Below are 21,035 nucleotides of genomic sequence, written 5' to 3' on the forward strand. Positions count from 1 at the left end.
TTGCCTGCTTTCTGAGGGGGAAACAGCACCAGGATTTTATAAGCTTCATGCAGGTGTCTCTTCAAATATTACCATTGGTAATATTTGAGTCCTATTTCTGTAATAATAGGGATACAGGTACAACTCCTAGAAACTGCCCAAATAATAAAGTTCCAGAACATAACTATTTGAGGGTACAAAAGCTTCTTATTCTTTTGGGGAGGTAAAATTATATGTATTTTCAGCAGGACATCCTATGCCAAAACTATGCAGCAAGAATTCACTCTCCGTGGCCATCCTTGTGAAAAATATTCACAGCCATTCATATGGATCAGTTTCTCTCAATTTCTTCTTCTCATGTTTGTGTCTGCTTGGGGTGTGTGTGTGCACGCACTCATGCACACTCATGTCTGTATTTTTAAACAGCGTGTTTGTGTATTGGCCAATGTGGCACATCTAATGACTTTCCCGGGATAGAATTCACATATTATGCAATTCACCCATTTAAAGTGTACAATTCTACAGCATGTAGTATATTCACAGAGTTGTGCAACCATCAGCACAGTCAATATTTTGGAACATTTTCATCACTCTAAAAGAAACTATGTACCCATTAGCAGTTGCCCTCATTTCCTCCCAGTCCCTGTGACCCTGGGTAACCACTAATCTTCTTTCTGTCTCTATGGATTTGCCTATTCTGGACATTTCACATAAACAGCACCATATAATATGTGATCTTTTGCAAATGGCTTCTTTCACTTAGTATGGTTTCAGAGTTCACTCATGCTGGAGTATGTATTAGTGCTTCATTCCTTTTTATGGTTAAATAGCATTCCACTGGATGGCTATACCAACATTGCTTATCCATTCATCAGTTGATAAACGTATGGGTTGTTTTCATTTTTGGCTACTATGAATAATGCTGCTATAAATATTTATGTACAAGTTTTTTATGTGGACATATTTTTATTCATTTGGATATATACATAGAAGTGGAATTTCTGGGTCATAAGGAAACTATGCTTAATTTTTTTTAATAACTGTGAAACTGCTTTTTAAAGGCATTATATTATTTTGCATTCCCATCAACATTGTATGAGGGTGACAATTTCTCTATATTCTTGCCAACGCTTGTTATTTTTCATTTTAAAAATTATAGCCATCCTAGCGGGTGTGAAGTAGCATCTTATTGTGGTTTTGATTTGCATTTCTCTGATGGCTCCTGTTGTTGGACATCTTTTTATGTGTTTCTTGGCCATTTGTATGTTATCTTTGGAGAAATGTCTATTGAGATCCTTTGCCATTTTCACATTTGTTTGTCTTTTATTTCTGAGCTGTATTAGTTCTTTCTGCGTTCAAGATATGATTCCGTATCAGATATATAACTTGCCAATATTTCCCTTCCTTCTGTTGGTTATCTTTCTACTTTCTTGGTTCTATCCTTTGCACACAAGTTTTGTATTTTGATCTATTTCTTCTCAGGTTTCTTGTGCTTTTGGTGTCTAAGAAAGCTTTCCTTGGCCCAAGGTTACAAACATTTATATCTATATTTTCTTCTAAGGATTTTATAGTTTTAGCTCTTATCATTAAGTCTATGGTACATTCTGAGTTAATTTTTGCATATGGTGTGAAGGGATGCAACTTCATGGTTTCATATGTGGATATTCAGTTAGCTCTGTTTTTATTTTTAATTTATTTTTATTTTTATTTTTTTTGCTTTTGAGACAGAGTATCGCTGTGTCGCCCAGGCTGGAGTGTAGTGGCGAGATCTCGACTCACTGCAATCTCCATCTCCCAGGCTCAAGTGATTATCCTGCCTCAGCCTCCCTAGTAGCTGGGATTACACGTGAGTGCTACCACACCCGGCTAATTTTTGTATTTTTAATAAGACAGGTTTTCACTGTGTTGGCCTGGCTGGTCTCAAACTCCTGACCTCAAGTGATCCGCTTGCCTCAGCCTCCCAAAGTACTGGGATTACAGGCGTGAGCCACCGCGTCTGGCCTCTCTGTTTTTAAAATAAAGAAATAGTTCCATGTCAGTTGGTAAATAGCACTACCCTGAGATCCCCAAGTGTCCCCTCTTCTGCCCTGGCTCTTCCCTGGGACCTCCTGGAGATTCCCATGACTCCTAAGCCAACCTGTCAATGCCAGGCACAGGAGAATGTCTCAGAACCTTGCCCCCTTGGTTCTGATTGCTGGTTGGTTGCTGGTTCTGATGCAGTTGAGGCCCCAGTCACTAAATATTTCCAATGTCACGTCTATGCATTGGTGTGTGTTAGGACACATTCTCAGGGTTGGAGATAGTCATAGCAATTCAGAGATGCCCCATAACTTGTCATTAACAGTCATTTATTCTATATTGTACGTTGATGGGGCATTGTTAGAGCAAAGACGAATGCCAGCTTTTCTGTAACTATCACACCAGTGAGGACTGGCACAAGAGTGTCACGCAAGCTGAAATGAGCTTAGTAGTTGCACAAAAGCCTCTGGGTCGAAGATCTCAGCAAATATTCCACTGTAGTTTCTCCACAGATGAGCTTGTAGCCCACCTTTTGTTCCCATCCCCTCTGAGGAGCAGGGAGATTAGTTTTGCCTAACACGGATTGGGCAGAGGAGAGCTGTGTGGGTTCCTCCTCTGCTTCTGTTTAGGGAAGATGGCCTGATTCTCCTGTTGCAAAGTGACCATTCACAATTTTGCAGGATGGAAAGGGCTTCCATTCCTTGCAGGATGGAAAGGTTAGAGAGTCAAGCCAACTTCCTTAGAAGCTTCTAGTTTGCAGATCCATCTTCCTTGGTGCCTGGGACCTCTTATTCCCCAGCCGCAGCTCACTGGGCCACTGAGAGGGAATCTATCCGTCCCTCTGAACCAGCCCTACTTCCTCCAGCCTCTCTGTCCCTCCCACACTGTCCCTGCTCAGTCTCCTCTGCTGCATTGTCTCGGTTCCACATTTCTGGGTAATTATATTTTTGGCAGTGGCCCTCGTGCGTGCTGTGAAGAAAGCAGTTGAGTCTGTGGCCTTTTCCCAAGTACTGTGTCCAGCAGGGCCATGCCATCCTGTTCTTCTGCTGTATTCCAGGACACAAAGGTCAGGGGCCCTGCCAGAAGAACAGAGCCTGGTGTGGAGACCTCCTGGCCTGACCGTTATGTAGGCAAAAAAGGAGCATCTTAGGAGAATCAGTGAGAGTATATAACAGGGCACCCCAGTCCCAGCCTTGCTGGCTGACCCCATAAATAGTCTCAATCGTGCCTGGTTTTGTTTGTTTGTTTGTTTGTTTGTTTCTGAGACGAGTCTTGCTCTGTCGCCTAGACTTGAGTGCAGTGGCGAGATCTCGGCTCACTGCAACCTCCGCCTCCTGTGTTCAAGCAATTGTCCTGCCTCAGCCTCCCGAGTAGCTGGGACTGCAGGCATGCACCACTATGCCTGGCTAATTTTTTTTGTATTTTAGTAGAGATGGGGTTTCACTATGTTACCCAGGCTGGTCTCCAATTCCTGAGCTCAGGTAATCTGCCTGCCTTGGCCTCCAAAAGGCTAGACAATTGTGACTTAATATTTGGGTGGGGGTCAGGAGGAGCTGGATATATATTTAGGGCTCTCAGTTGTGGCAAGGAGATGATATAGGACAATTAAAAATAGAGTGACTGCTGTCTTCAAACCATACTCTCATACTGACCTCGTATAGGAAAACACAATGCCAAGTCTGTCACATGGAAAAGCTGAATAAAGGACAACTCTTACTATCTTTTATAATTGCTAAATTTTATAATTGCATATAAACAGTTACAATATTTGATAATTATTAGAATATTTTTACAAAATTATATTTTTTATGAGTGTAGTTGATGATTTATTCTTATTTTATGAAATATTTGCAAAGTGATTTTCGTAAAGACCTAAAAGACATTTTTAGGAAACATCTAACTTTATTGCTGAATTCTGAAGCAGCAATGCATTTGGTGAATATCTATTGAGTGCTTATTAATACTGGGTCCTGGGATGTACCCAGTACCAGGATAGTCTCTCAGCCCCGAGATGCACCCCTCCAGCTCTGGTTCAAGTGTGAATGAAGAACACGGATAGAGGGTCAATGAAGAGAAGGGGGAATGTCAAGCTGGCTTTGGGCAAAGTATGAATCCCCCGGGAGTGTCCCACATCAATGCCATCCTTCTGCCCTTTGCCACACTCCATGCCATTGGGGTCTGGATTTGCCAACCATATGTGCCCAAACTTCTTGAATCAGGGCACCGAGAGCTCTATGGTACCCAGTGGCATCCCAGCAGCTACCAAGGCCACAGGGTGAATATAGGCCCTGAATTAACCATTTTATTTGAAAATCTTTACAGCATAAACTACCTTCATAACAAGACACACAGGAAAATATCATGGAGTGTGATGCAATCTCCTATATGTTTAAGATAAAAAGTGAGACCAAAAAGAACCTTTCTGCCAGTGAGGGGCTACTTTGGGTCTGACCTCAGATTCTTCAAGCCAGAAGTTCACCCACCCCTTTTCCTAGGGACAGCTTGAGAAGTTGTGGCATCTTCCATGCCCATTTCTAATACAGGATCAAATGGAGACTGCTAGGTCTGGAGGGCTTGCGAAGGGCTGAGAGGTGGTCCAACCTTGATTTCAGCCTGTGCTCAGTCCCAGCCCTGCAGACTGGCCTTTGGAAAAATGACTGATTGCTTTCCCTTCTTAACTCCTCCCAAACCTCTTCACAGATCTTCTTCCTCTAAATCTCCTGTACTCCCCTCCTTCCGTGATTGTGTCTGCCTGATCTACTCTCCCCCACCCCTTTTTATGGTAGAATCACGCCTAGTGTCTCCAAGGAACTGCCACTTTCTGCCACTCCCTCTGGCCATTGTGGTTGGCCCAGTAATGAACACATGACCGAAGCTGAGCCAATCAGAAGTTTTCCTTGGGATTTTACGACTGAAACTAGGCAAGAGAAACCATTTCTTTCCCTTTGGATCAGCAACTCTCAGGCCATGGCCACTGAGTTAATGACGACTGTGTACCTGCCATCTGAAGGAGTCTAAGAGAAGATCAGCACTGGGACAGAAGTCGAAATGAAAAAAGAAGGTACCAGTGCTTTCAAATCCCTGGATTGCTTCCTGCTTTACATTCAGTATCTACTTCATAAGGTCTTTATAAGGATTAGGTGAGTTAAAACATGTGCTTAGTGTGTAATATGTGCTCAGTAAATGTCAGATATTATTTTTCCACCTCTGTTTTCCTCAGCTACATGAACCAATAAAACCGACAAAAACATCCTTTTAAAAGAAGGGTTTGAATCAGGTTTCTGTCCTGGGCTCTTAGGCACCCCATCTTTTGAAATTCCAGAAGTATGTTTTCCTAGAAAGGAAAGCAGGAGCTAAATTAAGCTACATAGATGTATCAGTGACAAGTAGCCAGCCTCCCAAGATGGCCCCAATGACCCCTGCCTTTTGGCATTAGTGCCCTTGTCTAGTCTTCTCCCATATTGAATAGGGCTGATTTGTGTAACTACAATAGGATATTGCAGAAATGACAGAATGAGACTTCCAAAGCTAGGTCATAAGAGACACTGTGGCTTCTATCTTGTTCTGTCTTGGATCACTGGCTCTGCCATGTTGTGTGGATACTCAAGCAGCTCTGTGGAGAGGTCCACGTGGTAATGATCAGAAACCTCCTTCCCACAACTGTGTGAGTGAGCCATCTTGGAAGTGGATGTCCCAGTCTCAGTCAAGCCTCCAGATGACTGTAACCCTGTGACATCATGACCGCTACCTCATAGAAAGCTCAAGCCAGAACCACCCAGCTAAGCTGCTCCTGAAGTTCTGAGGCACAGGAACTGTGAGATAATAAATGTTTGTTGTTTTATGCTACCAGGCTTTGGGATAATTGGTTATGCAGCAATGGATAATTGATACAGTGCCTTAATGTGTAACTCCCACCAAAGCGGATCAGTGCTTTGCATAGCATCATTTGACTATTTTTTTTTTTTAGTAAACAGTCCTTTGTTAAATAATATCAACTATCGCTTATGGAGCTTACTGATATGGTGTCTGCTGCTATACTAAAGGCTTTGCATACATCATTGCCTCAGTGAAATCGTCCGTAGAAATCCCATGCAACAGGTACTGTTGCTGTGTTCATGGCAGTATAGTGATTTTTGTAATAGAGTCTTGGGAGCCAGACTACCTGGGTTCAATTATGCCTCCCCCAACTTCCTGGGGCTGCGGCTTTGGGTGAATTATATCTCCCTAAGCCGCCGTTTCTCCAGCTGCAAAATGGAGGTAATTGTAGTACCTACCTCATAGGACCTTGTAAAGATTGGATACACTGCTATATGTGCTTAACACATGCAAGCTACACAATAAATGCGAGATATGATTATTTACAGAGGACAGCACTGAGGCTTAGTGTGGCTGAGCTAATTTGCTCAAGGTGCCTTAACTGGCAAGCAGTGGTGCTGGAATGTGGACTCCTGCATCTCAGTCTTTTGAGGTCAGTGCTGGCCACTAGAAACGCAACATGTGCCATGTACGTCATTTAAAAATTTCTGGACGGGGGCTGTGGCTCGTGCCTGTAATCCCAGTACTCTGAGATAACAAGGCGGGCAGCTTACCTGAGGTCAGGCATTTGAGACCAGCCTGGCCAACATGGTGAAACCGCATCTCTACTAAAAATACAAAAATTAGCTGGGTGTGGTGGCACACACTTGTAATCCCAGCTACTCAAGAGGCTGAGGTAGGAGAATCACTTGAGAGACTCTTGGGAGGTGGAGGTTGCAGTGAGCTGAGATTGTACCATTGTACTCCAGCCTGGGCAAGAGAGTCTCAAGAAAATTCTAATAATTGCATTTAAAAAGTATAAACAGAAAAAATTAATTTAAATAATAGTTTCAAACTTACGATGGTTCAACTTACGATTTTTTGGCTTCACAATGGTGCAAAACCATTGCCATGTAATATTTTCCCAGGTTGGAAATATGCAGTATGAGAGATAGTCAATACTTTATTATAAAACAGGTGTTGTGGCCGGGCGTGTTGGCTCACGCCTGTAATCCCAAGATGGGCAGATAACTTGATATCAGGAGTTCGAGACCAGCCTGGCCATCACAGTGAAATCCTATCTCTATTAAAAATATAAGAATTAGCCAGGCATGGCAGTGCATGTCTGTAGTCCCAGCTACTCGGGAGGCTGAGGCAGGAGAATTGCTAGAACCTAGGAGGTGGAGGTTTGCAGTGAGCCAAGATCGTGCCACTGCACTCCAGCCTGGGTAACAGAATGAGACTCTGTCTCAAAAATAAAATAAAATAAATAAAATAAAATAAAATAAATAAAACAGGCTTTGTGTTAGATGATTTTGCCTAACTGTAGGCCAACGCAAGCGTTCTCAGCATGTTGAAGGCAGGCTAGTATGAGCTATGGTTTTCGGTAGCCTAGGTATATTAAATGCATTTTTGACTTATGACATTTTCAGTTTATAATGGGTTTATTGGGTCATAACTCCATAGTAAGTTGAGGAGCATCTGTAGATCTTATTTAACCCTGTATGTTCAAAATACTGTCATTTCAATATGTAAAAACACAAAATCATTGTGATGCTTTACATTCTTTTTTCTTTTAATATCCTGAGCCTTTGAATTCCAGAGTGTATTTTGATGGCACAGCTCGGTTAGGACCAGCCGCATTTCCAGTGCTTAGTAGCCATGTGTGGGCAGTGGCTGCCATGCTGGATGGCGCAGGTCCAGGGCCCTCCTCTTCCTCTTTCCCACTGTGCTGCAGGCCTCCTTTGTGTCTCCAGGCCCATGAATGCATAAATCCTTCCCCATCCCAAACTAGGCTAAGTCCTCTTCATCATGCACACTTACAGCATCTTGTTCTTATCCCTCATATTCCAGCAAACACATTATTGCTGTTATTTTTATAAAACTGTTTCCCATAGACTGAAGGCACCAGGAAAGCAGGGACTTTGTTCACATGTTGTCTCCCTGTGTGATATTGTTGAATAAATGAATGAATGAATGAAAAGATGTGAATGAGGCCTGGCACGGTGGTTCACGCCTGGGATCCCAGCTCTTTGGGAGGCCAAGGTGGGAGGATCACCTAAGGTCAGGAGTTCGAGACCAGCCTGGCCATCATGGTGAAACCCCGTCTCTACTAAAAGTACAAAAATTAGCCAGGCATGGTGGTGGATGCCTGTAATCCCAGCTACTCGGGAGGCTGAGGCAGGAGAATTGCTTGAGCTTGAGGGGCGGAGTTTGCAGTGAGCTGAGATCGCAGTACTGCAGTCCAGCCTGGGTGACAGAGTGAGACTGTGTCTCAAAAAGAAAAAGTGAATGACACAGTCCTTGCCCTCAAGGGCTTCTACCTGTTTTGTGCCTATCCAGGATGACCTTCCTTCCTTACTTGTTTCTTTCTTTTCTTCCTTCCTCTCTCTTATTCTCTCTTTTCTTTTCTCTTCATGAGACGTACCCAAGTTTAGTGGGGATCAGCTGTGACCTTGGATGCGTAAGAAATCGGCTGCTATTAATAAAGTCCTAAGTTTGTCTAATTAGGTCTCCTCCCTGTCACTATGCTGTGAAGTATCTGGAAGGCCATGTGGGCAGAGGCTGTGGCTATGAAAAGCCCAGTGTTACTCACAGCCAATCACCAACATGTTTAAAGGCAGAGAAAGAGGCCAAATCCATCTTCCATCTTGGTGTAATCAGCCCCGGGTTGGTGCTTGGCTCCTTCGCCTTCGACCTCACTCAGTCTTTCCTTTCCTGCCTCCCTCCTTGGTCTCCCCCACAGCATCCCAGCCCCATTCTGCATTTCCCATGGAGATCCAAGTCTCAGAGGCTGTTCCAGCTCCATCCTGATGGGGCCCCAGGTTTTACTGAGGAGTATCTAGGCCAGTATTTCTCACCTTTTAATATGCAACACGCAGCAGGGCACAATGGCTCATTCCTGTAATCCCAGCACTTTGGGAAGCTGAGGCTGGAAGATTGCTTGAGGCCAGTAGTTTGAGACCAGCCTGACCCCTTTTCTACAAAAAATTTAGAAAAAAAAATTAGCCAGGTATGGTGCTGTGTGCCTATAGTCCCAGCAACTCAGGAGGCTCAGTGGGGAGGATTGCTTGAGCTCAGGAGTTCCAGGCTGCAGTGAGTTATAATCATATCACTGCATTCCAGTCTGGGTGGCAGAGCGAGACCCTATCTCAAAAAAAAAAAAAAAAAAAGTAGCACTTGCATCACACAGATACTCCTAGGAAAATGCAAATTCTGATTGAGTGGACCTGGAAGGGGTCTGAGAATTCACATTTCTAACCAGCTCCCAGGCCGGTGCTGTGGGTGCTGGTCCAGGGATCACACATTGAGGAGCAAAGATCTAGAAAGAAGGCAAGCCTTTTTCCTGCTAATGTGGATGGCCTCTCACAGCAAAACTTTGATGTGCAATTACCCCCAAAGCCTCCTTCCACCAGGAGTGAAGATGAGAAGGAATTAAAGGAGTGGACAGAGATCTTTGTCCTGTCCTATACCTACTGAAAAAATAAATGAGAGGGCCGGGTGCAGTGGCTCAAGCCTGTAATCCCAGCACTTTGGGAGGCTGAGGCTGAGCAGATCACCTGAGGTCAGGAGTTCAAGACCAGCCTGGCCAACATGGTGAAACCCCATCTCTATTAAAAATACAAAAATTAGCTGGGTATGGTGGCAGGTGCCTGTAATACCAGCTACTCAGGAGGCTGAGGCAGGAGAATTGCTTGAACCAGGGAGGCAGAGGTTGCAGTGAGCCAAGATCATGACCCTGCACTCCAGCCTGGACTATAGAGGGAGACTCTATTTCAAAAAAGAAAAAAAAAAGAGAGGGAGGACTACAGATTCCAGGTTATTCCTCTGACACAGCTCTCAGATGCCCTTGCATTCTGTCTTCCACAGTGGAGGCAGGTAGATGTGATGTGCCAGGGCTGCACATGACCCTGGCCCATCCAAGACAGTGTCATGCCCGTGAACATCAGGTAGGTCAAGTAGAGGGATAGCATGGGATTAAAGTGGGCTCACAGCTGCAGAACACTCCACTCCAAATCTTGATGCATGAACCAGTGTAGATTCTAGCACAGACAAATGCATGCCTGTGCCTTCTGGAGTCAGAAAGGCCTGAATCAGTGCCGACTCCACCCTTGATTGGCCATGGTGAACAAGTGGCTGAGCTTGGATTTACCTATCTATAAAATGGGAACAATTATGCCTATGGCCTAGGGTGGTTGTTATAATTAATAAAAATAACATTTGTAATGTATTAGTTAATGATTATGCATGAGGCCAATCATTATGCCTGAGGCATTGCTTTTGGCATGAATTCACTCACTTCATTTTCTCAGCAGCCTATGAGAAAGGTAATATAATTATTATTTCTGTTTTAGGAGGGAGCCAAGCTCAGAGAGGTGCAGTTGGTACCCTAAGGTCCCACAGTTAGAGAGTGATGGAGCTGGGATTTGAACGAAGGCAATCTGATTCCGGGGCCCATCTTCTGGAGCACCACGCCTGAGGTGCATGTTCCTACATAGGTGCTTTGTGAGTATCTGTGGTGTCCAATGAGTGAGTCATTTTCAACTTCGCTGAGAGATCCGGAGAAGGTGGTTTCTTGCCTTTCTCTTTCTTTCTCTCTCCTCCCCCACATGCATTTTAGTTATTTTAAAACAAACAAAATAGGCCAGGCACGGTGGCTCATGCCTGTAATCACAGCAGTTTGGGAGGCCAAGGCGGGAGGATTGCTTGAATCCAGCAGTTAAAGATCAGCCTGGGCAACATGGTGAAATCTCATCTCTACAAAAAATAGAAAATTTAGCCGGGCGTGGTGGTGTGCGCGTGGTTTCGCCATGCTGGCCAGGCTGGTCTCAAACTCCTGACCTCAGGTGATCCGCCCACCTTGGTTTCCCAAAGTGCTGGGATTACAGGCCTGAGCCACCACACTCAGCTCATTTTACTTTTTAAAACAGGCCAAGGAAGTGAGCACTGAAACGGCCTCCACTATGTGCAGGCCACCGGGGCCAACACCAGCTCCTGGAGGTGACAAGACTTCCTGTTGGTGTTTGTCCACAGATAACGAGCCATTCACCCTAAAGACAGGAAGGGAGGAAGGAAGGGGCAAACAAAAATATGGACAAAGAAAGCTTCAAAGCCACTCTAAGAAATAGAAACAGAGGCCCCCAGACACCCAGCAGTCCAGGCCAGCTCTCCCCCGCCACGGGCCTCACCAGCACTGAGGTGGACGCCATCTGGCTTGAAACACTTTTCCTCAACACCCCAGCATCAAGCAAAGTGGGGCGGCAGAGAGAAATCAGTGGGGCTGGTTCACATGGAGCCTCCAGATTCCATAGTCCAGTGATAAATAATGTACCAAACCCAGAAAACCCCGCTATGTGGAGCCTGGGCCTCTTATTCCAGAGGTGTGAGGAAGGGAGAGAAGCACTTCTGCTCAGTTTGTGGAGCTGTGGATTCTAGGGGCACAGCAGGGGCCTTGGGTGGCCAGGGCAGTCCACTGCCATCCTGTGGGCCAGCCAGGCTGCTGCGGGCCTCAGGCTTGACTAGGGTGCACCCACCATCCAGGCAGGAGGAGTCTGTCTCCTACTATTCTGAATCTATTTCTCCCCTCCTGGTCATCAAAGTCCTTTAAAACACACACACACACACACACACACACACACACACACACACACACTAAAATAATAGTAACATTTTACTCTACATGCATTTTTATCATCATTTAAAAGATTTTTTCACATTACCTCTGGAAACTCTTGCTATCTAATAAATATCAGGAAAAAAAGAGGAAAGGGAGAGGAGAGGAGAGAGAGAGACCAGCAAGAGGCAGGGCTCTGCTTTGTCAGGGAGAAGAAAATAAAGAGAAATCAGCCCAGCTTCAAAGGGCGCATTTCCATAATTGCCCTGTAACTTTGGCAAAATAAATCTGAGCGGCGGGGAAAAGCACAATCTCTCAGATGAGTGCACTCCAAAGGCCCTGGAGGGCTGCGGGCCCACTTGTTAGCGGCCTGGTGCAGTGAGAGAATGCAGGCTCGCCTCCCAGTACAAAAGCTATGAAATCACAGCCTTCCCATCCTGGCCGGCCGGGCCCCAGAGTGTGAACTTACCCTTCCTTTGTCTCCCTCCTGCACCCTGACACGGGACACACACAAACACACACACGCGTGCACACACACACACACGGAAAATAAGCAAGTAAATAAATACACCCGTGCAAGGCAAAAACCACACTAGTTAAGTTTGCATCTGCTAGAATCTTCTAGTAACCTGCACCTGACATTAAGATTCAAGGAAGACAGGCCCCAGCTTTCCAGACACACATCTCATTGGGGGTGACTCCCACTCTTTCACCCCAGAAGGTTTTGCCTCCAGCCGCTCCAGCCTTGGGCACCAGGCTGAGTTGAAACCCACTCTTTTCTTTTCCCCAGGCTCACACAATTTCCTGTTTGCTTTCTCTCTCACCTGACTTCCCCGTTCCAGGGCCAAAAGTTGTTAAAGAACAAAAACGCTCTGCTTAGCACCCTGTTTTAATGTTTCTCTCAACAGAGCTGTGGCTTGTGGGAGAAAATACTTACTGTGGCTGCCTTAGACACCTCTCCCTGCTTCAGCTCTGTGTTTCTCAACCTCAGCACTACTGAAATTTGGGGCTGGATAACTCTTTGTAGTGGAGGATTGTTCTGCAGCACCCCTGACCACTATCTATGAGATGCCAATAGCACCCCTACCCTAGTTCTGATGATCAAAAATCACTCCAGACATTGTCAGATGTCCCCAGGGAGGGGGCAAGGGAAAAACACAATTGCCTGGTTGAGGACAACTGCTCTACTCTTAAGACCCTTTCCAGTCATGCCTTTACCTCGAGAAGAGATGCCTTCGTGGTAGTTTTCCATTCAGACCATTGGGATGGCCTTTGGAGGGGCCAGAGCCCCCTCAGAGGGGAGCGGCAACTGCATCAAAGCTAGGTTGTTCACACACTAGATGGGCTTTTTTTTTTTTAAACAGAATCTCACTCTGTCACCAGGCTGAAGTGCAGTGGCACGATCTCGGCTCACTGCAACCTCCAACTCCCTGGTTCAAGCAATTCTCCTACCTCAGCCTCCCGAGTAGCTGGAATTACAGGCGCGTGCCACCATGCCCAGCTAATTTTTGTATTTTTAGTAGATACGGGGTTTCACCATTTTGGCCAGGATGGTCTCGATCTCTTGACCTCGTGATCTGCCCACCTTGGCCTCCCAAGGTGCTGGGATTACAGATATGAGCCACCACACCAGATGGGCATTTTTAATTGGTCAAGTTGGCTGGCTGAATCCAAGGACAGCAGTGAATTAGGATCAAGAGGCAGTATCCAGAGAGGTCAAAGGCCCCCTCACCCCCACAATTATCTTTGAATTCACAGTTCTTTCCTTTATGCCTAATCCTAGACAACACTGGATTTGGAAGAAAGCTTGGATAAATTCATCTAATCCAAACCATCCATTGCACAGATGTCAAAAGTGGGCCTAGAGAGAGTATGAGACCTGCCCCCACTCAAGCTGGTGTTAGTTCATCACAGATACAATTTTTACAAACAATTGTCCATTTTCACTCGAAGGGGGTGAAAGGTACCTGTAACCAGAAATTGTAGGATCCAGAGGACATTTCTAGAAGGATACAAACAATTAGGCCCAAAGCAAGTCCCCGGCAAAAACTCCCAATCAAACTAAAACAGAAAATGTCTGACATCCAATTCTTACCCAAGCATTCAATCCCTACAGCCGACCTTGCAAAACTCAGGCAGGGCTAAGACAGTGGAGTCTCTGAGCCCAGCTGTCCTCCGGGTGCTCAGAGAACACCCGCCTGGTAGGTGGGACCCTGCCCTGTCCTCATTCCTCACCTGGGACAGGTGAGTGACTTCTGTTGTACCTGCCCTCTGGTCCTTCCATGTTGTTTTCTAGGTAGACCCCACCTCCCCCTTCCTGTATTCTCCTAGAGAGAAATTCAATTGGAAACCATTAATATGCTGGTCCCAGAGGTGGACAATCACTTAGGGAGATAATTTCATTCTCCTCTGGCTCCCTGGCTCCGGGATGCTCCCCCGCTCCCCAGCTCCAGGCAGATAATGAGGGAAGCAGTGCCACACTTTCCCTCCTCTGACCTAATTGATTATCCCCACACACCTTGGAGTGCTTTGCATAACCAGCCCCGACAGCAGGAACCCCTTCCAGGAGGAGTGATTGACATATTTTATTTCTAATTGAAGCTTAATCAGAACCAGGGATGAGTTTCCCATAGTCTCTCTCCTTCTCTCCTTCCTGGTTTCCCTTTAAGATTTTTAAGGACAGACAATAAGGGATGGAGGCATTCCAGGGACCCCTGAGAGGAGGGAGATGAGGGGAGGGCTTAGGGAGGAGGTTCTGGGAAGAAGAGAAGAAATGGGAACTCAGTCAAGTGAAAGAGATGCCAAGAGGACTGTCTCCTCTTCCCTCTTTCAGCTGAGAAACTGAGATTTTTTTGTTTGTTTGTTTTGATTAGGTTATCTTATTGGGGTCAACTTGGGACCAGTTGAGGGCTCATGTGTTCTATGGGATAAGAGAAAATACGGATGCATGGGGACTGCTCCTAGGTTTATGCCAAGTCTCCTCTGGTACCTAAACATACTGCTTTTTCAGTGGAGACAGAAGGTGGCTCATGCAAGGACCATTATCCCTGGGATGTGGCCTGAGAAGCTGACCTTACTCCACGGTCTCCACCAGAGAAAGACTTAGAGACCCACACTCAGGCATCTTCAAGCCCCACCTGCTTCTCCATACCATCTGGCTGTGAGCAGATCCCCTGCCTCCTCTTGGGTGGTGTTCAGTGTAGCAAGGCCACCTAACTTCTGCTGTCACCTCCCTCTCTGCTGTGCCCCTGCCTGGGAAGTTCCCTCTCTTGCTTAGCTGAGCTGGAGTTGCAAAGGATCCTGGGATGCCTGAATGCAGACACCTCACTTTTATGACTCATGAAAGGGGTGGAGTGGAATACTGCTGGGAGTTTAAAAAGCGAAGTTGGAGATTCTGAAATGTAATTTTAATAGTAAAATGACCAGGTGCTGAGGATCAAGCCTGTAATCCCAGTGCTTTGGGAGGCCGAGGTGGGAGGATTGCTTGAGGCCAGGAGTTCAAGATCAGCCTGAGCAACATAGAGAGACCCTGTCTCTAAAAAAATTAAAAAAAAAAATAGTTGGGCGTGGTGGTGTGTGCTTGTAGTTCTGACGAATAGAAGGCTGACACGGGAGGATCATTTGAGCCCAGAAGTTTGAGGCTGCAGTGGGCTGTGATTGTGCCAGCCGGGGCAACAGGCTGGGCAATACTCCAGCCTCGGCAACAGAGTGAGATCCTGTCTCTAAATTAAAGAAAAAAAGAGTAAGATTGCTTCTGCCCACCTACCTCGTGTCAGCCCTGGACATGCTTCCTCTCAGCCTAACAACTGCCCCCTTCGCACTCATTATTCCCATTTTGCAGATGAGGAGATAAGGGCTCAGAGAAGTGAATTGTCTGCCTCGGGTTTCACAGAGGGTAAGTGGGAGCAGAGTCGGTGCCACAGTTAAGCTTGTGAGGCGTGAGCTGTTGAGGTGTCGGAGTGCTCTCCTTGTAAAGTCATTCAACGTGCTAACCAGCCTCTGCCCCGGTCCTGGCGTTCCGGCCTCAGGTCCAAGTCCGCGAGGATGAGCGGGATCCACGTCTGGGGGCGCTGTGAGCAGGGCCAGAGCGAAACCTCAGTCTGAGCTTACGAACTGGGAAGGAGCCTGAATCCCAGAAACACCGTTAACAAAGAGGGGGAACGCTAGGGAGCCGAGGAGACGTCTCTTTGGCCTCTGGGGAAGGGGCTGGAGGAGCGAGCGAGCTGAGGAGCGGCTTTGCCGGGTGTCCACTAGCGGTTCGCCAGCCCTCTGTGCGCCCGCAGAGTGACACAGAGGCCGACACAGCCCCCTCCCCACTCGCCCCTGGGGCGCCGCCGCACCTTGATCACCCCCTTCGCGGAGGGGACTCCCAAGGCGCGGCGCTGGCCGCTGGGCCAGCATGGCCCAGTCCTGTCGGGCTCCGCTCTGCTGCCGCCGAGCTTTGAAGGTGTGCAGTGTTGAGCCGTGCCTTGTTCCGTGGCTTCGGGGGGTGTGCGCGCTTCCCATACCTCCTCGGAACGCGCGAGATAGTGACACGCGCCACTTTGAGGGTCAAACACCCAGCATCTGGCCACACCGTACCTTTACTAACGTGGGGAGGGGGCAAAAAAATGTCTCTCCTTCTTACCCCGAGGTGTCACTCGCCCAAACACTCCCTACAGCTTCTTCAAGTCAAACTTGAGCAAGGTTGGCTGGCTGACTGCGAGAGGAAAAAGAGGGCGCGGAGGGGGTGCGGCGCGCGGCCGGGTGGAGAGGCCACGGAGGCGAGGCGCCGAGCGTCCCCTTTGTCCTGTAGAGGGAGCTCCAGCCCCAGATTTCCCGGCTGCCTCCCCCGGCCCGCCCACCCCAGGCCCGCCTGGAGCCGGAATCCCGGCTGGAAAGGTGCGGCGGTCTGACACCCCCACAACCCCAGCGCCGGGACCTTAGCAGGATGCCTCTTCTAGGGCACGTGGGAAAACCCACCAGGGTGCCAAGACGCACAGATGCTGCCAGGACCCGGGCTCCCCAGCTCTCAACTAGAGCTGGGCAGTCACACATCATCTAGAGGGTTGATATGTACCCCTAGGCTCCCCTCTTCTCCATATCCGCCTCCACCGTGACCCCACACCCTGGCATCTATAAAGAGGGAAGGGGTACAACCGGGTTGGAAGGAGGATGGAATCTGGGCTCGCACAGCCTCTTAGAGGTAACACTGAGAAAGCCTCAATTGTGTCGATCAAAGAATGGGGACGAAGGGAGTGATGAGAACATGCCCCCGCCACCTGCGCAGGCTAACACCGTTGTGTCCAGACCCTTCTCTAAATCTCTTGGCGAGGTCACCAGAGAAGGATCCAAGCCCCCGCGGTTGCTCCCGTAGACCGGCGGGTCGGGCCCAGATTCCCGGCCCTTAGTAAAGAAGCTTGCCGGGGTCTCCCATCTGTCTCCTGCTCCCGTTCTCTCGGCCGCCCCAGGTACTTTTCCAGCCACCTCTCCTGCTGCGGCGCCCCCAGCCCCGCCACTTCTGCGCCTCCTCAGCTATTGCTGTCCTTTGACTACTCGGTCCTGATTCGTCTCTCGTCCTTTCCCGCGAATTCTTCAAACAACCGAAGGGAGAAAAAACCCAAAAAACAAAAAACCACCAAAACGATCCGTCGAGGGGGCAGACAGGCGGGTTATAGTCAAAGTGGCAGCAGCTCATTTATTTAGCCAAAAATAGATACTTTCTCGTACAATTTGGTTCACACATATGTACATTTCTCTGTATATATATATATACACACACACACACACACACAAAGGCAGACACGTTTATTCTCACTGAAACTCCACCCCCCAAAATCAACCGGACAAACAAACCTCACAGCGAATGCGGGGTGCCACAGAAGCGACTTGTGGAGGGCTGAGGAGGACTGGTTTTATTTCTTTTTCTTACTTTTTTTGTTTAGTTTTGCTTTTAGGTATTTATACACGGACATGCTTACAAGTTGTAACTATACAGAGCGATTTTTTTTTTACAATTATTACAACGGTTAAAAAAAGTGTTTTTTTTGTTTTTGTTTTTGTTTTTGTTTTTGTTTGTAAAGAACTAGGATGAGGAGAGAGCCGATAAGACCAGGGCGGCGTCCAGATGGTTCTGGGGCCTGGAAGAGAGACAGCAGTAGCAAAAGAGGTGAGATTCAGGAGCGCAGAGGCTGCCTAGGGCGGGGAGATCCTACTTGGATTGGGGCCGATCGTCAGGAAGGTGTCGCAATGTAAAATTATGTCCAGTTGTAGATGTGTGTGTTGGGGTTTAACTGTAGGATGGGTACGAGGCGTCAGGACCCGAGGTCTGGGGCTAGAAAGAGGTGGGCGTCAGAGAGCAGCCACCCGCCCCAGGGGCCTGTGGGCCCAGCCATGCAAGGCTTCCCCTAGAAGGTACAGGCGCTGTACCCTCCGGCCGCGCCTGGGATGCCTGGGCTGGACCTGGAGAGCTGTCGCAGGGCCGACAGGGGCAACCGAAAAAGTGACATTCCGTCCCCTTTTACAAAATGCGTCCCAGCAGGGTTCCCCCCTACCCCGGGGCAAAAGGCCGTGCGTGGTGCTCGGCGTTCTCTCCTTTTCCCGCCAGCCAGTCCCCCCGGCCCCCCAACATCGGGGTCTCTTACCGCCTGGGCACGGGCTGGAAAGCTGTCTTGAGTAACTTTTTCTCCACTTCCAAGGCACTACAGCGATCTAAGGGAAGCGGGGGAAGAAAAAGGAGGGCCTTTAGAGAGCTCGGTTCCGGCGCCCAGGGCCGCAGAAAGCATGAGCGGAGAGGGAAGCGCCCTGCGCCCCCCGGGCCCTGCCCCTCCCGGCCAGCTCCGGCACTACCCGCAGAGCCCGCCCCCGCTCCGCGCCCCGCGCTCAGCAGTCACCTGTTCCGCCTTCGGGCTCCGCGGGCCGAGCGAAGGCGGCGGCGGCAGCCGGGTGGCCCGCGGCTCCGGGAAGTCCCAGCAGGTGCGGAGGGGCAGAGCCCAGCAGGGAGAGCGGGTGCGGGTGGGGGCCGGGCGGTGGGCCTGGAAACGGCCGGTTGGTCCAAGCCGGGAACTTGCCCAGCGGCGCTGAAACCAGTCTGTGAGCGGCGGCGGCGGCGGCCGGAGAGAGCTGCAGGGCGGAAGGCGCGACCGCTGCCCCCGGTGGAGACCCCCCCGCGCCGGGAGGCGAGCGGCGCGGGTTGTCCGGGCTTGTGGCAGTCTCTGCGAGGGACCAGATCTTGGGCTTCTGCAGGGCGGAGGAGGGGGTTGGTGCGGGAGCGCAGGGGTCCAGGCCCACAGGGGGCGAGGGCGGAGACGGCGAGGCCACGACCACTGATGGTGGCGCTGGAGCCAGACTCAGGACCGGTAGTGGCCGGTCCTCTAAGCCCTCAGAGCTATCTTCCGAGTCGCTATTTTTGGAGTCCGAAATGGGTCCCAGGCCTAGGTCGCCATCCCTGCGCGCCGCCCCAGCCAGGGACAGCTCAGGCCCGGTGGCCGCGCCGTCTAAGTTCTCCAAATCGATCTCCTCGTCCTCGTCGTCGTCAGCCAGGCCCTCGCCCCCCGTGTCCTCCTCCTCCCCCCCGAGCTCCTCCTCCTCTAGCTCTAGCTCGCGTTTGCCGTCCTCCTCGTCCTCCTCTTCGTCTTCCTCCTCGCGCTCGCTCCCATAAGCGTTTCCCTCCTCGTCAGTGCGGCTGCGAGGCGCCCAAGTCATCTTATTCTCTTTCTTGAGGCGCCGGCGAGCGTTGGCGAACCAGGTGGACACCTGGGTGAGGGTCATCTTGGTGATGATGGCCAGCATGATCTTCTCGCCCTTGGTGGGGTAGGGATTCTTGCGGTGCTCGTTGAGCCAGGCCTTGAGCGTGCTGGTGCTCTCCCTGGTGGCGTTCTTGGGACGGGACGGGTCCCCGAACTGGTACTGGCCATACGGGTAGAAGGCGGGGTGCGGGTGCGGAAACGCAGCAGCCGCGGCCGGATGCTGCACCCCGGGGCTGTCCTTCAACTCATACTGCGCGCCCTGTACGCACATGGAGAAGGAAGGGACACGCGCGGAGAGAGCGCGGGTGAGCCCCAGCCGTCGCTGCCTCCCCCCTCCTGGCCTGCACCCCTCTAGTCCGGCCGCCGCGCGCTCAGCTCGCCCTGCGCCCCAGCGCCAACCCCTCCTTCCCTGGCTTCGCGGGCTCTTACCAGCTGCGGGAAGATGGGCAGCTCCGCGGCGTAGGGCAGGAAGGCGCCGTAGCCTTGGGCGGCGGCGGCCGCAGCGGCCGCGGCGTAGGGCGCCCCGTACACGGACGAGAGCACGTTGGACAGGGACCCCGAGGCGGCCAGCTCCGAGGCTCCGGCACCCGGGCCGCCCCGGGCCCCCGCGCTGCCGCCGCTGCCGCCAGCGGCCCCCGGGCGCTCGGACGGGTAAAGCGGGCGGATGTATTGGTATCCCAGCTGGGGGAAGGACATGGTGGCCCGCGGGGCACGGACGGAGAGGGGGCCCGACCCCCGGGCCGGCCAGCTCAGCGCCGCCCGCGGGCTCCGGTGCGCATCGGGGGCTGGGCCGGGCTTGGGGCCGCGCTGCCGCCCGCGCTGCGCTGTGCTCCGCGTTCGCCTATTGATCTGCTCCGCGGCGGCGACGGCGGCGGCGAGGAGCCAGGTCAGGTCCGAACAGATTGGCGGAGATTCCTGGGGCTCCGGGCTCTGATTGACATTTCTACGGGGCGCAAGCCCCTCCTCTCTGCGCCGCGCTCCCTCCTCTCGGCCGCCGGAGCTGCCTCTGCCGGCGCCTCGCTCTTCACTGCCCTCCTCTCCCCAGCAGTGTCGCGCCTCGCTTCCTTCGCCCTCCTCTAGTTTTCACTCCCCCTCCTCGCCCTTCCTCTCCCCTCCCCTCTCCGCACTCCTCTTCCTCACAGGATCGCTTCCGCTCCTTCGGGCTCCTGCACTGCCCTGGACGCTATGAAACTCTCCTTTCTCCTCTCCCCTTCTCTTTCCCTTTCTCACGAGGGCTTTTGCTCTCCAGTCCGTTCCCTTCACTTTTTCCTTTCTCACTACTTCTATTTTTTAAATCTCTCTCTTTACTCACACGATACTCCCCCCAACTTTTCCAGCCTCTGAGCTCTGGGCTAAGTAAGGCAGCCAAAAGTTGTGGACGCTTAGGGTGCCGCGCGGGGGGTGTGTGTCCGTGTCTGTGTGTCCATCCCCGCCCTTCCACCCCCTCCCTCGCCCTTCCCCAAATCTCGGGTCTGACGTCGCGCCCTCTTATTCGACTTTTCCCCGCGTCTCTTCCCCGAGTCGCCAATCGCCTGGGCGCCTTACGGGCGAGGCCGCCCACCCCCGCGGATCCTGCGCGCAGGGCGGGGCGGGGCGGGGCGGGGCAGGGGCGGGAGCCGGAGCGCAGCGAGTTCCCGCCCGCCCCCTCCTGCCCGCGCGGGGCGGGGGAGCGAGAGGCGTGG

The 21,035-nt window shown here is 50.5% G+C and overlaps 1 protein-coding gene across 5 annotated transcripts in view; it reads right to left on the bottom strand.

Moving 5' to 3' along the window:
* The window catches only part of IRX3 (iroquois homeobox 3), a 42,514-nt gene extending 21,742 nt beyond the window's left edge, over positions 1-20,772 (bottom strand). For 2 of the 5 annotated variants that reach the window (XM_054453525.2, XM_054453531.2), the window contains exons 1-3: positions 19,783-20,769; positions 18,499-19,612; positions 18,250-18,316 (exon numbers count right to left, since the gene is read on the bottom strand). In XM_054453525.2, the coding sequence (XP_054309500.1) occupies positions 18,250-18,316; positions 18,499-19,612; positions 19,783-20,049 (1,448 nt within the window). In that variant the 5' untranslated portion in view covers positions 20,050-20,769. Of the gene's footprint in view, positions 1-14,275; positions 15,697-17,265; positions 17,940-18,249; positions 18,317-18,498; positions 19,613-19,782 lie in introns of those variants that run through there. The other 3 variants (XM_054453530.2, XM_054453529.2, XM_054453527.2) reach the window with 3 other exon arrangements.
* Between the last annotated feature and the right edge of the window lie 263 nt (positions 20,773-21,035).

This window comes from Pongo pygmaeus, chromosome 18, assembly GCF_028885625.2.
Source record: "Pongo pygmaeus isolate AG05252 chromosome 18, NHGRI_mPonPyg2-v2.0_pri, whole genome shotgun sequence".
Taxonomy (NCBI): domain Eukaryota; kingdom Metazoa; phylum Chordata; class Mammalia; order Primates; family Hominidae; genus Pongo; species Pongo pygmaeus.